Genomic DNA, 14,921 nt, shown 5'->3' with positions numbered 1-14,921 from the left:
ACTTTGTTATCTCCACCAACACCCGCATCATGGTCGAGCTAAAACCAATCTTCAAAAAGGCCTATTGGGCACTAGCAGCTGGTGGTCTGCTCTATGTCATTTTCATTTATGCTCTGACTTTTCCAGAGGTCCAGCGCTTGTAAGTTTAACAATGCGAATGTTTGTCGCAAATTGCTGACCTTGTTAAAGTTGTCTCTACGCCCATAAATTCAATCCAAGCTACTGGCAAGATCTGAATCAGGTCGAGCAATTTGGATTCCTAAGTAAGTGTTCAAGGCAAGTCAAATATATCGAGATATTGACATGAGCTCAGAGACTCAGGTTCAGCCCTTCAACTTGGTGACGCCTGACAATGAAACCCTTTATGGCTGGCATCTTCTGCCTCTACATCTTGTACATGAACATGAGGAGGAGCTGATGCAGAACATACCATCTGGCCCAGCACAAGATTACACTCAAACCGTTGCTTATAAGACTTTGGCTAATAATCCCAACGCCAGAGTTGTGGTGAGCTGTAAGTCCTATCAACCTGGGCACTAATCGTCACTGTCTAATCTCATGAACCCAAAGTCCATGGGAATGCAGCTCACCTGGGGTCTGCCAATCGACCAAATGGATACAACACTCTACTAGCCCTATCGACTCCGGACAAGCCAGTTCATGTATTTGCAATCGACTACCGCGGATTTGGTGTATCGACCGGCAGTCCTACTGAAGAAGGTCTCATAACCGACGGTGTATCCCTACTCAACTTCCTTACTGCAGGTCCGCTCAAAATTCCTACATCAAAGATTGCGATCGTGGGTCAGAGCCTGGGCACAGCAGTCACAGCAGCAGTTGCCGAGCGCTTTGCATATGGCTCGCCCGACCCGACAGCCATCCAGCCAGCCATTAAAGATGCTGAGCCATTTGCCGGAGTCATCCTCCTCGCATCCTTCAGCAGTCTCACCAATGTAATCGAATCATATAGTATCAAAGGTTTCACGCCACCGATGCTCTCTCCGTTGATTGGTTACCCTCGGTTCCAAAAGTGGGTGCTCGGTCATATTATGGATCACTGGGATACAGCCGGCAGGGTCGCTCGCCTAGCAGGCATCAATATTTCCGAGCCGGATGCCTTCGGCTTGAAGTATTCCCAGAAAGATCTGGATCTTACGATCGTGCATGCCTTGAATGACGCAGATATTCCCTGGTACGAAGGACGTCGGGTATGGGCTGCTGCCACCGGCGAGAATATTGAAGGGGCTCCTGGGGCCTTAACATTTGAAAAGTCTGAAATCGGCAGCTCCAACCAGATCCAAGTCTGGGAGAACAGGTTCTTCGGCACAGATGGAGTCCAGGTTTTGAAAAAGGTACGATGGGAGCGTATCAGATATGGAGGTATGTGGATGCTGTGTTTGATGAATCTTCTCATGCTTCATGATCACTAATATCGAGTTAATCTAAGGCCACAACCGTGTTGCTTCTTCCTCTGTTGCAGGTCTTGCAGTTTTAAGGGCATTCGAAACCTGAAGAAACACTGCCCTGCTGTTTCTACTATATAAATAGAGATAGAATTGAGGACCTCAGATACCGCCCCATTATGAAGGATAGCATGTATCAGAGTCGAATAATCGCTATGGGCCTTTAGGGTAGTACATAGAGAGGCCTCTGCTCTATGTTTCCTCTCTCGAACATTGATGGAAATTTAATAAGAGAACAAATAGCCTATAAAACAAAAGCGATTCAAATAGATTCAATCCATCCCTAATCCATGATCAAAGTGAAAGAAATGGCGGGGGAGGCGGTTTGCCAGGCAAACACGCTGGGTTCTACAGCATACCCAATGGAATTCTCCCTGGTTCTAAATTTCTTGTCAGAGGGATGCCATCCCACGCTCAATAGCACGGGTGGAGCTGGCAGATTCCGCATTGACCGCGCCTTCCTCTTCAGCTGCTGAACGTTCATCTTGAACCCCATCCCACGCTTCGTCGAACCCAGCGTATCGCACGTATTTGGGGTCACCTTCACCCGCAGCAACCACTATGGACAATCGTCAGTAATAGCAACAGTGAAAGTCCCCGAAATCAAGAAAGGCTTACACATATTGCCCACTTGCAGCCACGTCATATCAGATACCATCAATTTTGGTTTCTTTCCCTGGTCCCGGCACAATCGTCCAACCTTCTGGCCTTGCATCAGCGCACGTAACGTTTTGATATAATGACTGTCCTCGTCTGGGTGATTCAGTGACCACTGGATGAGAGCATCCCAGTTCTTAGTGACCGGATAATTCATCACCCTGGCAGGATACAACCTAGGGCATTTGCAGGAAGCCCAAATAATGAGGTCGGTACGCCCTTTCCATTCAAGCATTCGAACACGCGCTCGAGCACTGATGGATGGGTGGTAGAGAACGTTGGACAGAAATACATTTGAGGTCACGCAGTGCATCAGCAAGAACTCGATTCTGGGGACCTTTCCAGGTCTCTGCGTTGCCCCGAAGACATAGGCTGGATCATTGTGTGTCAGTGAGAAGCTCGAGGGGGAAACCCATAAGTATCAATTACCAGAAGTCTCCATCAACTCTGCCACCTTCTCATCCAATTGGTCCTCTGTTACTGTGAATTGGCTAGCATATTTCATGAGCGCGTCCGGAACATTGGCAATCACGTCGAGCAGCTTGTTAAAGTTAGACCATTGAGGTGCAGCCATTACCCTCTCGTCTTTCCTCATATCTTCCATGATTTCAATCAGAGGCTTGGATCCAAAATCCCCGGCCACCTTCTCGGCAGGCAAAAGGATTTCTTCGAAATTCCAGGTCGGAATTGTAGCAATTTGAGCCAGCGCCTCTGCCATTAGGGAAGGCTGTTGAAACTCGAGTGCGAATCCCAAATGTATCCAGGGATGCAAAAGTCCTGCGGAGGCTGAGTTTACGCTCAATATCAGCAATTGTACGCCACCACTCACCAGCGAATAGTCGACACAGCATGTCCTCGGCACGCTCATCCTCCGCAAACAGATACTCTAGCATCACATTGATATATCCTTTGGCTTCAATCTCCCGCTCGAAGAAAGCCAGGTAGCTGTGATAATAGAGATGATCTCCAATGTGGATCTTCCATTTTTCTCGGTCGATCAGGCTTTGCGACAAGTTCGCATCGATTGGGTGAGCAGGAGGAACGACTGATATTGCGCGCTTGTAGTGCTCTCGGATCTGATCCGAGGTGGCTCCTAGGGCGTAAATGGAGAGCATATGATGAACCACATGATCTGAGGATATTGTCATGGTCTGGTGAGTACTGACTGTATCTTACAATATACACAGTGACTGTAAGGAACCACTTACTGTTTCGTCTTTCTTGGTGCCACGCTATGTGATTCTCTAGATGATTCCGTCGGAGCAGTTCATCCACAGTAGCTCGAGCATCTTCTTTTACATTCTTGCTCACTACCATGGTGTTACTCACGGGGAGCTTGATCATTGTTGCAGTCGCCATTTGAAATGCAGTCTATCTTCAAAGGTTCCAAGATTCGAGATTTGGCCGTGCCTAGGTGGTGAGACTCTAGAGGTTCATGGGTATGATATCTCACCTTCATATAAAAACGGTAGGGATGCTGATGGGATTTTGCTTCGAAATCGAGTGCCGTAATCCCGTTCTTTCAATCCCGACCATGCAAGGCATCCAATTCCCGCCTAGAATTAAACTTTGAAAGATCATCATTCAGGGTGTTTTCGAAGGATGCAGCACCTCGTATCCCTTCTCGGTATTCGAATTTTTGAAGGTGCATGTAAACCGTAGATTGATGTGTACACATAGAGTAAGTGTAGACCGCACCCGACTGTCATTGAGTTTCACAAACTATAGCCTGCATAAATACATAATACAGCGCCAACAAAGCAGTATTGAGTGTTTCTCACGCTATTTGGAATATAATACCTCAGGATTGGTTTTTTTTTTTTTTTCCGCTTGAGGTTCGGGTAAGATTGCTCCAAAAGAAGCGTTACGTATGAAGCAGGGCAACAGATTCAATATCAGGATGAAACGCCTTAAATCCGATGCTCTCAGAGCTATGGTTACGCCGGAAATGGGGCCGCAATGTTTGTTTTCGCTTTTCGGCACTCGGTCTTCCCATTTAGGTTATGGATTTGCAAGTACAAATCCTTGTTTGGTAAAACATGCTTTCAAGAATAGCGTTGACTGGATTTAAGCAATCTTGGCTTATTTCAGGCGTGCTGAGCAATTACAAATCGAAATTTGAGCAAGGCTTACGTTTGCTCTTGACGATTAGTGCCAATTATGGATTGGATCATCATGCAGTCTGCCATCACCTTTGCAAATCATACTAACACTCCTGGAGGCGCCCAGGTCTATAATTTCTGGAAGAAATTCCAAAGACAAGTGATACTGTCAAACTGGCCCTGAAAATATTACCTCTGCTCCTGTTCTTCAACCAGCAAAACAACAATCTCCAACAATCTCCCTCAGAATGAAAGCTGTTCGGGTAACTTCCTGGGGCTCACCACCTGAATACATCACTGTTCCAGACCTTCCCCCACCCGAACCTACCCAGCTTCAGCTCCGGATATTGGCGGCCGGTGTTCCTCGCGTGACAAGATTTCGTGCCGCAAAGGATCACCCTAGCGCCTACAACGCAACTCTCCCATTCGATCCTGGTGTCGACGGTGTTGGCCTGGATGAAACCACTGGAACCCGTTATTTCATTCATGCCTTCGCCGCGCCAATCTACGCTGAGCGTGCCAACGTCCTTCGCAGTCAACTCGTTCAACTAGATGCCAACATTGACCCTGTTAGCTTGGCTGGCCTCGCCAATCCTGCAACTAGCAGCTGGATGGCATTGAAATACCGGGCTATCGGGGGCTGTAAAGGCCTCACAGTGGCTATTGTCGGCGCCACAAGTGCCTCGGGCCGGCTCGCCGCTCTTATTGCGCGTACTCTGGGGGCGACACGGGTAATCGGCTTTTCGCGCAATGCAGATACCCTGGCTACAGTGGAGGGGCTTGACACCCGCGTTATCCTGAAAGAGCCATTGGTGTTGCCGGATGACCTCGGCCCTGTGCATATCGTGCTTGACTATGTTGGAGGGCCTAATGGCGTATCTCTGATGGAAGCTGTGGAGATTGATCCTGGGAAAGATCTGCAATACATTCTCACGGGTGGGCTGGCGGGTCATAAGGATGTGCACTTGCCTGCACAGCTGATCAATAAGCGACCGATAAGGATTATGGCATCTGGTATTGGTAGCTTTAGCGGCGAGGACTTGAAGAGGGAGCAGAGCGCATTGGTGGCGGCCGTTGCCATGATCAAACCCCCTTTTGACCTTTTTCCTACTTCGTTAGAAGACTTTCCGGCGGCTTGGAGTTCCGGGGACAAGGCTAAGAAACTAGTTGTAACCCCTTGAGGCAGAGAATATTTGAATTGAATCCTCTACGATATATTGGGAATTCTCAAAGATGATGGCGTGACCGGCTGCTTAGCAGGAACAATCACGATACACAGTAATATTTACGTACTACATTTACCAAAAGAAAAATGAATTGAAAAGGAAAAAAAAAAGGAAATTTTCTGAAAAGTGGATAGCCTAATCACCACCAAAGGAGCGCTGTTATCGGTGATATTTGACTGCCATGCATATACTGTACCATGTACCCCACTATCACATGTAGTAAGCTACATACTTGCAGAGTATTTCAGTCTGGTCACTTATATACCATAAAGTTCTCGAATGATTAACGGGCAGGTCAAATCAGTCGACATGTGCATGCAGGGGACTAGTTATGGGCTATAAAGCCCTGGTGGTTGGAAAGTCATGCAGCACAATCAAATTTTGAAGAGCCTCTGTACTCTGTAACACGTAACAGTAACTGCAGTCAGCGCCTCAAAGCACATAGGTTACACCTGTAACCCGACATCAACGCTTATGCTGCAGTGCCTCCAAAAGGGGGAGGGATATTCGGGTGGGCACTAGTCGTTTGTTTCTGTAGCAGAGGTATGAATGTAGTGGTGCAGATAAACTACACCGAATCTAACAGCCACAAAATATAATTGGATTCTTTTACCCGCTGGAATTAAAAATTTGCAGTGACCTATTATCTAAATAAACCGGTCGAGGATCGAGATCAGATAACTAGTCAATATGCCGACACCACCGGGGCAACATTTAAAGCTTACATTTGCTTATCTTGACCTATCAAACTCCAGGTGAACTATATCTTTGATTAAAAAACATTGGTCCTTGGCATAGGGAACATCAAGAGTGAGATCCTTGAAGGCAGGTAATGAATCAAGTTTCTCACTTCCATAGTCATACCGAACCCAAAGACATGCCAGGGCGGACTAGTGTCTCTACTTCCGGTTGGCGGAGATCGGAAATGATAAGCAGAGCACGCCTGGCTACCGCCAGCCAACATGATATCGACAAAAAGAAACAGAAAAAGAAAAGCCCCTGTATACATGCAGTTCACCGAAGGCCCGAAGGCTCCGTCATCGGAAGGATTGCTTAAATGCCAATTGGGGCTAGCGCCCCTCTGATGTCAGATTAGCTTTCGGGAAAGATCTTCCTCTCTACCTCGCCGTGTTCTCAATACTGCTAATGCTCTCATACTTGCAGCCCTTGATATCTTCTCAGCACGTGGCGCATGTGATGAGACTCGACGTAATACCAATCGGCGTGTCCCAGGATCTCGGCATTAGCCTCGGACTCGGTCGAAACGGGCAGATGGCCCGCGATATCTCACCCCGGTGCATATTGATCTGCAGATTCTGGGGATGACATGAGGTCTGCAACAAAGCCTTGCCGGCTCTTGACGGTAAAGCACTAAGTATAATCACGCTATCTTGGCCACTCAATTTCCTACGTGTTGATTTCCGCGTCATCCGAGGACACACGGGCTACTGTGGATTCATTTGGATCATTTGACCTTTTGACACTGTATTAGGTATATTACTTCATTTCCAGGGTACTGCAAATTGGTCACTAAAACATTCTTCCAAGGTTTTGAAGATATGGACCAAAGAAACTTAAAAAATTACAATATTTTAAGAACGATTATTCCATATCACTATCCATAATACCCGATCAAGAGAACAATATCCTATCTGGATGCTCGGGTGATGATCTTCGAAAAAGACAACAGACAAAGGCGCCATGGTCTTACATATCCCACCTTCGGTTGCCTGACATTCTCTTCTCCACCTGTAAGACTTAGCGGAATCCAGGTAATTGCAAAGGATTTGTCGGCCCCTAAGGCCTCCACCTGAAGGGTTACATTTTACCGGATTCGGCGAGTCCGAGATATAACAGTAAGATATAACAGTAAAACACGAAGTATAACTGGGGCCATTCCAACTTAATCCTCATATATAACCTTGGAAGGGCACCCATGTGTGCAGTAGTAGCAGTATAAAGAAAACAAGGCTTCAATCATTACTTCTGATCACTATGAGACCTCCTCAGATTCTCAATCTTCTCGAAGATGCAGCTGCCTACAGCTCTCACAACAGTATTGTTGCCTACTCCCTGGGCGCTTCCAAGCCTCGGGAGATTAGATATGATGAGTTACGTGCTTTGGCAGTATTCAATGGAAAGCTTTTGCGAAGAGTTTTGAACCGCCAAGAAGGCTCAATTGTTCTCATTCACTTTGAGGATCACCTTGAGAATATCATTTGGTTATGGTCGACTATCTATGCAGGATATGTTCCAGCCATGTCGACTGCATTCCCTCGCGATACACACCACTGCGAAAAGCACTTGGCTCACTTGAAGTCTATTCTCGATGACCCCATCTGCCTCACCCGGTCAAGCTTGATGGGCCAGTTTCCCACGCCTTCCATATTGACAGTTCTTGACGTCGATGATATTCTGCATTCTGCCACTGCGGTGGCAGAGCCAACAGAACATTGTATCAGGCAGAAGAATAAATGCACTGATTTGGCTCTCCTGATGTTGACTTCAGGGAGCACTGGCAACGCCAAAGCTGTTTGCTTGACACACTCCCAAATCTCAGCCTCGGTTGCCGGTAAAGCATCTATGCTCCCCATCCGTGCCGAGGACAACGATATTGTTTCATTCCTGAACTGGATACGCCTCGATCACGTTGGCAGCTTGATAGAAATACACATGCACGCTTTGTTTGTTGGTGTGAGCCAGGTCCATGTACAGCCCGAAGACATCATTGCCACGCCAACACTTTTCCTCGAGAGGATTCATCATCACCGAGTTGTCAGGACCTTTGCTCCCAATTTCTTTCTTTGCGAGCTTGCCCGTGTGCTCGAGTCTGGGGGTATTAATACCACTCCTGACCTCAGTTGCCTGGAATATATTGTCTCAGGTGGCGAAGCAAACCTTGTCGAGACGTGCGTCCGCATATCACAACTCTTGGCAAAATATGGAGCGCGGGATAATGTGATCGTGCCCGGATTTGGAATGACAGAGACCTGTGCCGGCTCGATATACAGTCTGGCTTGTCCGTCATATGACGTGACACGCCAGCATGAATTTGCTTCCCTGGGATATTGCGTTCCTGGTATTGAGATGAGAGTTAGTGGACCAGCTGGAAGCTTAGAGATCCGAGGTCCGATTGTCTTTCCGCAATACTACAACAACGAGCTTGCCACCGCAGAGGCCTTTACGCCCGATGGGTGGTTCAAGACAGGTGATACAGCAAAAATCGACGCCACGGGTAGACTCTGTCTATCTGGGCGAACTAAAGAGCTCATTTCAATCAACGGAGTCAAATTCCTTCCGATCGAGGTACAAGGTGCAATAGAAGAAGGAAACTTTGAAGGCATCACGCCTGGATATGTCGTTTGCTTCGCTACCCGGCCAGCTGGCGCACCGACAGAGCAAGTTGCCGTTATCTATCTGCCAACTTATGCTCCAGATAACATTGAGATGCGGTATCAAACGCAGGCTTCTATCACGAAAGCAGTGCTAGCGTTCACAAGTTCGCGTCCATACATTCTGCCACTCGAAGAGCGTCACCTACAAAGAACTGCGCTTGGCAAATTGTCGGGCTCCAAGCTTCGATTGGCTCTAGAAAGCGGCGAATACTGCGACCAAGAGGCAGCCAATGACTTGGCGGTGAAAACATACCAGGAAATGACATACTGTCCACCAGAAGGCCCAGTTGAAGAGGCCATTTTAGAGGAACTGGAGAAACTTTTGGACATTCCTCAAAAGACAATTGGCGTTGACGCCATGATGTTCGAGCATGGCTTGACCTCGGTGGATCTGATGAAGCTTAAGAAACGCATCGAGCAGAGGCTTCAGCTGAACCCTGATGACATACCAATCATCACATTGATGAAAAACCCAACTGTTCGAGGGCTGGCAAATGCGCTGCAGGAATCTGATACGCCCCAGGAATACAATCCTGTCGTTACACTCAACTCCCAAGGAACGAAAACCCCTCTGTGGCTTATCCATCCTGGCGTTGGAGAGATTCTCGTGTTTCTCGGCCTGAGCACTTTCATTACCGAGCGTCCAGTATACGCGCTGAGAGCACGAGGCTTCAATGATGACGAAAGTCACTTTCTAGATATTGCAGAATGTGTTGCAACCTACCATGCCGCCATTAAGAAGAAACAGCCCCGGGGCCCATACGCACTCGCTGGTTACTCTTACGGCTCTATGCTCGCATTTGAGGTTTCCAAGGCCCTCGAGGAAGAGGGCGACGAAGTACGCTTTGTCGGCTGTTTTAACTTGCCGCCACATATCAAGTTCCGCATGCGTCAGCTGGACTGGACAGAATGCCTTCTACATCTTGCGTTTTTCCTTGACCTCATGACTGAAGATCATGCTCAAATTATACGCCCTGATATATTAGACCTTCCAAAATCCGATGCCATTGTCCAGGTTATCAAGGCTTCCTCGGTGGAACGGTTAACAGATCTCTCAATCACAGCAGCAAAATTGGAACGATGGGCCAGTTTGGCTTATGGATTACAGAGCATGGCGCGGGATTATGATCCGAGTGGATCAGTGGGTAGCATGGACGTCTTTTATTGCGAGCCATTGACTGTCGTTGCTAGTAGCAAGCAACAATGGCTGGAGGATCATCTTCATCGATGGAGGGACTTTGTGAGGAATAGCGAAGTCAAGTACCATGATGTTGCCGGACATCATTACACGATGCTTTCTCCCTTGCATGTGCGTGGCTTCCAAGCAACATTGCGCAAGGCGTTAGTGGCTAGAGGGTTGTGAGACTGGCATAACTTCGGCGATGAATGATTGAAATTTTAGATTACTACTTGATTGCAACCTTGGCAATTGCCTTCTTTTGTCCTAATTGAATTCCGCTGTTTCTTTCAACAAGAGCTTATGATTGTCCAGATATTATCAACTACAGAATGAAAACCGAACAGAAACTTAATGGGTACAATGAGCCAGTAGAGACATAAAACTAAGAAGTAGCGGGGTCCCTAGCCATGTTCGGGTGTGCTTGGTCGAGCCGGCTAAGACTTCATAGGAAGCGATTCCCCTATGGCATTCGGTAATCCCATGTGAACTATCCCTGTCTTCTACGAAATCCCCCGCCTATTTGCGCCTGGTCTGTCCGCAGCTTCATGGACAACCTTGTCAGCGTGAAGTATGAAACCACAAGATCATTCTGGAAGTTGAGTGTCCTCTGCCATCACGCTCGACCGCGGTGCTCACACTGTCACCAACAGCAAACCCAGGCAGAGGTGCACGAGCAAAGCAGAGACTCGGAGATGCTGGAGATGAGTAGTTCTGCATCAAACATGAATTGTTCAATAGAACGGGGGACAATAAGTAAGGAAACACAGATTTGCAAAATCACATACCTACAACATCATCAGTGAGAATGAATTGATAGTACATGCCTCTCTAATGAAATATCTCAACACAATGAACAGAATAAAGACCCAGCTTGGTTATAAAAAGTTCACAAGTAGTTCTTTTGCATTTCGTAATCCTTGTAGCGTTATTTACAGACGTAGTCATGAAGACCAGGCTGATTCAAGCCACTTCCGATTCAATGTCTCGACTTGGACCGATTCTTTGACCCTGTAGTCCCCTTTCTCGGTACATCGCTTGCTCGATCCCAGGATCGATACTCTGATCGCTGACGACGGGAGTGTCGAGCCGGAGCACCACGCCTGGTCACGCGGGAATGGTCTGGCATGGTGCCTTCTTGCTCATCGGGATTATCGCTGGGGTCCAGGTTGAGGATCTGGGCAAGGTTCTCGGCGGACCCAAATGGACTGACGGATCGGGATGTCATGGTTTTGGCTTGTTGGTGTTACTTCTGTCCAATTTTGGTGGTATAGAGAGGAAAAGGAGAAGCTCTTAAGTTGACTATATTCTGGTGGTGGCGCGTTGGAGGCGAATATTACATATCTTAGCCTGAGCCACCATGATTGCACATTGATGCAACTTGTTCGAAACTCTTCTATGATGTCCAGGGCTCTATAGACATTTGGATTCTCTTCGGACAAAATTGCGAGTGAACATAAGCTCGCTCACTTGGGAACCTTGAATGTTACTCAGTCAATCCATCATTTGTGCATAGATCACTTCTGAAAAATGAAACTTCTTTTTTCCTTATTTTTTTATGTCTTATGTACCTGATTCTAATAAATCCAGACAGGGGTATGTGGTGAAGTGTTTGGTTCATAAATCCAAATGCAAGAGATCTATGGATATAGTGGGGGTAATTAGAAGTGAACTTAATATGCGTGAATCTTACTGAGAATTCCCACGTCTTCTTCAATCTTTGGACTAAAGGAATAGTACCTAGTGAAGCAAGATCAGCATGAGCGGTAATCGCTGAGTAAACGTTCGTGCAGATCAGATGAAGTTATCCCCAAATATCCGAACCTCGGCTACAACGCTTACTCATCGACCCCTGTTGCGGGGAATGCTGGAGCTCAAAGCGACCTGCAACCCGAACTAATTGCCCTCTACAAAGTACATAGCGTGATTCAGCCTCAAGCCGACGCAATAACCCAGCCATGGCAGTTCCAAAAATAACTCTTTACGTGGATATTGTTAGCCCTTTCGCATATATCGCATTCCATGTCCTAAAGGTACGTTCTTGTCCAACCTTGGTTTGCAAAAGCTCTAAAACAAGATCAGAATTCACCTACCTTTGCAAAATGCAAAGTTACCTACGTTCCCATGTTTCTGGGTGGCTTGATGCATGCCTGTAACAACACACCTCCAATCAACATCAAGAGTGAGTATATGTGACGCGAAGTTCCGGAGGTATTTCCAATAAACGAGGAACATGCTGATCTCATTCCCACGCAGACAAGGATCAGTGGATCAACAAAGAGCGACTGAGATGGGCCAAGTACTTTTCAGTGCCGATTGCTGAGCAGATGCCTGACGGCTTCCCAATCAAAACACTTACGATTCAACGCGCCCTTTGCGCTGTTGCACAGAAAGCACCTGCAAAATTGCCCTCGGTGATCGAGGCTCTTTACCGCTCCATGTGGATCGACAGGAACTCAAAGATTGGAGAGCCTGAAGGCTTTGCGCCAGTGCTGGAAGACATCCTTGGAAAGCAGGCCACGCAAGAGATTCTATCAGCTGTGAGTATTCCAGTCTTTCGTCCTATTATTGTCAATAGCTAACCAGCTTCCACTAGACAACTCAAGCAGACATCAAGGCCATTCTAAATTCAAATACTGACCACGCGTTTAAGGTTGGGGCTTTCGGTCTCCCGTGGTTTGAGTGTACTGACACAAATGGCAACACGGAGGGATTCTGGGGCATCGATCATCTTGGACAAGTGGTTGACTTCTTGGGATTGGATCGCAGCCGGGATTCTGGTTTCAGAGCTCTTTTGTAAAGGACCTAGGATGTGCTGCAGCTTGGCAGAAATTTCCATGGTCTTTGATCGAATATGCTATGCTATGTAAGAACGAAGCTAAATGGATAAAATGTAGTATACCTTTCTAGCTCCTCCAGCTCTAATCTTTGAATACGTATTTCTTTTCATATGTATCTGTGCACGTAGTCAAATGATGGTACAGAGGGCTCTTTATTAAGGTCTTATTCATTTTCACGAATGGAATTATCTGATTATTGTTGCTTCCAATCAGGTTTTTCCAGGTTTGATTGTCATCTCAAGCATATGTATGGAAGCATATGTATGGTAACTTCTACCTAGGCTCGAAGTCTTCTTCGTTTTCCACGCATCTTGCCAGTATTCAATCAACCTCCACATGCTGTATTGCTCTTTCACTTATCATTTATCCCTCGTGTTCTCCTTCCAACTTTACGCTACTCCAGAAATCATGTTGCCGGCTCGAACATCTACCGGAATCTAACGACCCGCCTCGCCCTGCATGAGGTTACTGCTGGAAAAACCACAACAAGAGTGCAAGATGGAAAAGTACACTTCCCGAAACTTCCCGACCAAGAGCTCAGTACAGTTCTCTCAAACTGCATTGGGAAAAGGTTCCTCACGTACCCAGCCACTGGCAGATATCTGGACCTAATTTCATGATTCACTGGCTCCAAATGTGGTGTGAAGAGGGAGACACGCCAACTGATTTACCTGTCCAAGTCATTGCAAATTTGATGCACCCCAGACCAAACATTACTTCGCCTGGTCAAGCTACCAAGTATCATCCGACCCTTGACCAGCGACAAACCTGGCGAATGAACATGATTCATTTCTTTAGGTCCTCGAACGCTCTTCTCTATTGGTACATTCATATGCATGTGGAATGTTTTGAACACATTGATCTTTGAATTAGTGGTAGCCTCCACGCGCCCGATTTTTTTCTTGCATATTGAAGATGGGGCCGTTGAATCATGGAGAAGAAGACGTCGGTTCCTAGGTAGGTAGATAACGCCATAGAGCGGTCCTAGTCCTCGAACACGAGGAAACCGCCTGAGCATCTAGAGGCAATCCTCTGTATACTTCATTGTCACATGACCATTTCGCTATAAACGGGTTGAACGATATGAGAATTGGAGCCAATGCGAATTGTGCTCTTAATTACCGAACCAGACCATCAAATTGAAGTCTCGGGTCTCCATCCGCGAAGATTCATAGCGATGCGTACTCCTCTTGGCGTTCCACCGAATTTGGATGCTGTGACCATCCACATTGGTGGGTCCAGCGACGTCATTTCAGGCACGATCAGCGGCCCTGAATAGAAATCGCTCCACCATCTTGGACACGAAACAACGCGCTATGATCTCAGCCGAGATCCTGCTGCCTAATTCAAAGATCGGCAATTGATGTCAGTGGTCAAACTATCCCATCCATGCACCTCATCGATGTCATAATTCGACGCTAAGACCTGTCCAATCCTTGTACAACTCTTTTCCATCAGCCCTACGTCAAGTTCAGCCCTACGGTGCCTACCCTGAAAGTCACTTCTTCTAACCTTAACCTCTCGCTTGTCGACCCCAGAAATTTCCCCTCACTACGCTTATCGCACTATGGGCCCAAACGGCGACTCTCTCTCCTCCAATGACGTACAACAACAGATAACCGAGACAAATACATCCGTTGCCGACTCAGAGTCCTCAGATGTTTATGACGGCGTGAAAAGCCAGCTGGATACTCTGACGGGCGGTAGTTCGATCTCGGAGATCCCAAGCAAAGCCACAGCGGTGGCAGGAGAAACGGCTGCCACTATAAAAGAAACCGTTATTGACAAGGCAGTCCCTGCGGCCGGGGAAGCCTTGCAAAATCTGGGAAACCAGATCCGGAATCTCACGGGTGAGGTGGAAGAGACTATTGAGGAGGGTAAGGCTCTACCAATGCATGTTTCTTGTTCGAGTCTTGTTCACTGACCTTGGTGTCTCTTTAGATCTGGACTTGGAAAAACATTCGGAACACATTGATAAGATGGACACAGAGCGGCTTTGTGACTTTTTGCGAGAAAAGCATAAGAGTACAGCGCCATCCTTGCAGACGAAATAAAGATCTT

The 14,921-nt window shown here is 47.1% G+C and overlaps 7 protein-coding genes across 7 annotated transcripts; 5 read left to right on the top strand and 2 right to left on the bottom strand.

Moving 5' to 3' along the window:
- Positions 1 to 29: 29 nt before the first annotated feature.
- On the top strand, positions 30 to 1,512 carry N7484_011606 (alpha/beta hydrolase; the record flags this gene model as incomplete). The annotated part of the gene is made up of 5 exons (XM_057121993.1): positions 30 to 139; positions 190 to 263; positions 314 to 514; positions 571 to 1,380; positions 1,448 to 1,512. 5 exons carry the CDS (start codon positions 30 to 32, stop codon positions 1,510 to 1,512), a joined length of 1,260 nt encoding a protein of 419 aa, XP_056967747.1.
- Positions 1,513 to 1,855: 343 nt separating this feature from the next.
- N7484_011605 (questin oxidase family protein) lies at positions 1,856 to 3,479 on the bottom strand (the record flags this gene model as incomplete). The annotated part of the gene is made up of 5 exons (XM_057121992.1): positions 1,856 to 2,022; positions 2,082 to 2,492; positions 2,550 to 2,897; positions 2,950 to 3,252; positions 3,329 to 3,479. 5 exons carry the CDS (start codon positions 3,477 to 3,479, stop codon positions 1,856 to 1,858), a joined length of 1,380 nt encoding a protein of 459 aa, XP_056967746.1.
- Positions 3,480 to 4,470: 991 nt separating this feature from the next.
- Positions 4,471 to 5,403, top strand: N7484_011604 (uncharacterized protein; the record flags this gene model as incomplete). Its single annotated transcript, XM_057121991.1, has 1 exon — positions 4,471 to 5,403. One exon carries the CDS (start codon positions 4,471 to 4,473, stop codon positions 5,401 to 5,403), a length of 933 nt encoding a protein of 310 aa, XP_056967745.1.
- A 2,040-nt stretch (positions 5,404 to 7,443) lies between these two features.
- On the top strand, positions 7,444 to 10,206 carry N7484_011603 (non-ribosomal peptide synthetase; the record flags this gene model as incomplete). The annotated part of the gene is made up of 1 exon (XM_057121990.1): positions 7,444 to 10,206. The coding sequence occupies one exon, from the start codon at positions 7,444 to 7,446 to the stop codon at positions 10,204 to 10,206; it is 2,763 nt and encodes a 920-aa protein (XP_056967744.1).
- Positions 10,207 to 10,999: 793 nt separating this feature from the next.
- N7484_011602 (uncharacterized protein) lies at positions 11,000 to 11,248 on the bottom strand (the record flags this gene model as incomplete). Its single annotated transcript, XM_057121989.1, has 1 exon — positions 11,000 to 11,248. The coding sequence occupies one exon, from the start codon at positions 11,246 to 11,248 to the stop codon at positions 11,000 to 11,002; it is 249 nt and encodes an 82-aa protein (XP_056967743.1).
- A 730-nt stretch (positions 11,249 to 11,978) lies between these two features.
- On the top strand, positions 11,979 to 12,820 carry N7484_011601 (putative 2-hydroxychromene-2-carboxylate isomerase; the record flags this gene model as incomplete). The annotated part of the gene is made up of 4 exons (XM_057121988.1): positions 11,979 to 12,053; positions 12,103 to 12,202; positions 12,277 to 12,560; positions 12,617 to 12,820. The coding sequence occupies 4 exons, from the start codon at positions 11,979 to 11,981 to the stop codon at positions 12,818 to 12,820; spliced, it is 663 nt and encodes a 220-aa protein (XP_056967742.1).
- Positions 12,821 to 14,427: 1,607 nt separating this feature from the next.
- On the top strand, positions 14,428 to 14,914 carry N7484_011600 (uncharacterized protein; the record flags this gene model as incomplete). Its single annotated transcript, XM_057121987.1, has 2 exons — positions 14,428 to 14,737; positions 14,802 to 14,914. 2 exons carry the CDS (start codon positions 14,428 to 14,430, stop codon positions 14,912 to 14,914), a joined length of 423 nt encoding a protein of 140 aa, XP_056967741.1.
- Between the last annotated feature and the right edge of the window lie 7 nt (positions 14,915 to 14,921).

The sequence above is a fragment of the Penicillium longicatenatum genome, assembly GCF_028827895.1.
Source record: "Penicillium longicatenatum strain IBT 33135 chromosome Unknown contig_7_segment0_segment0, whole genome shotgun sequence".
Lineage (NCBI taxonomy): Eukaryota > Fungi > Ascomycota > Eurotiomycetes > Eurotiales > Aspergillaceae > Penicillium > Penicillium longicatenatum.
Note: the sequence above shows the minus strand (reverse complement) of the source record. Positions and strands in the feature narration are given on the sequence as shown.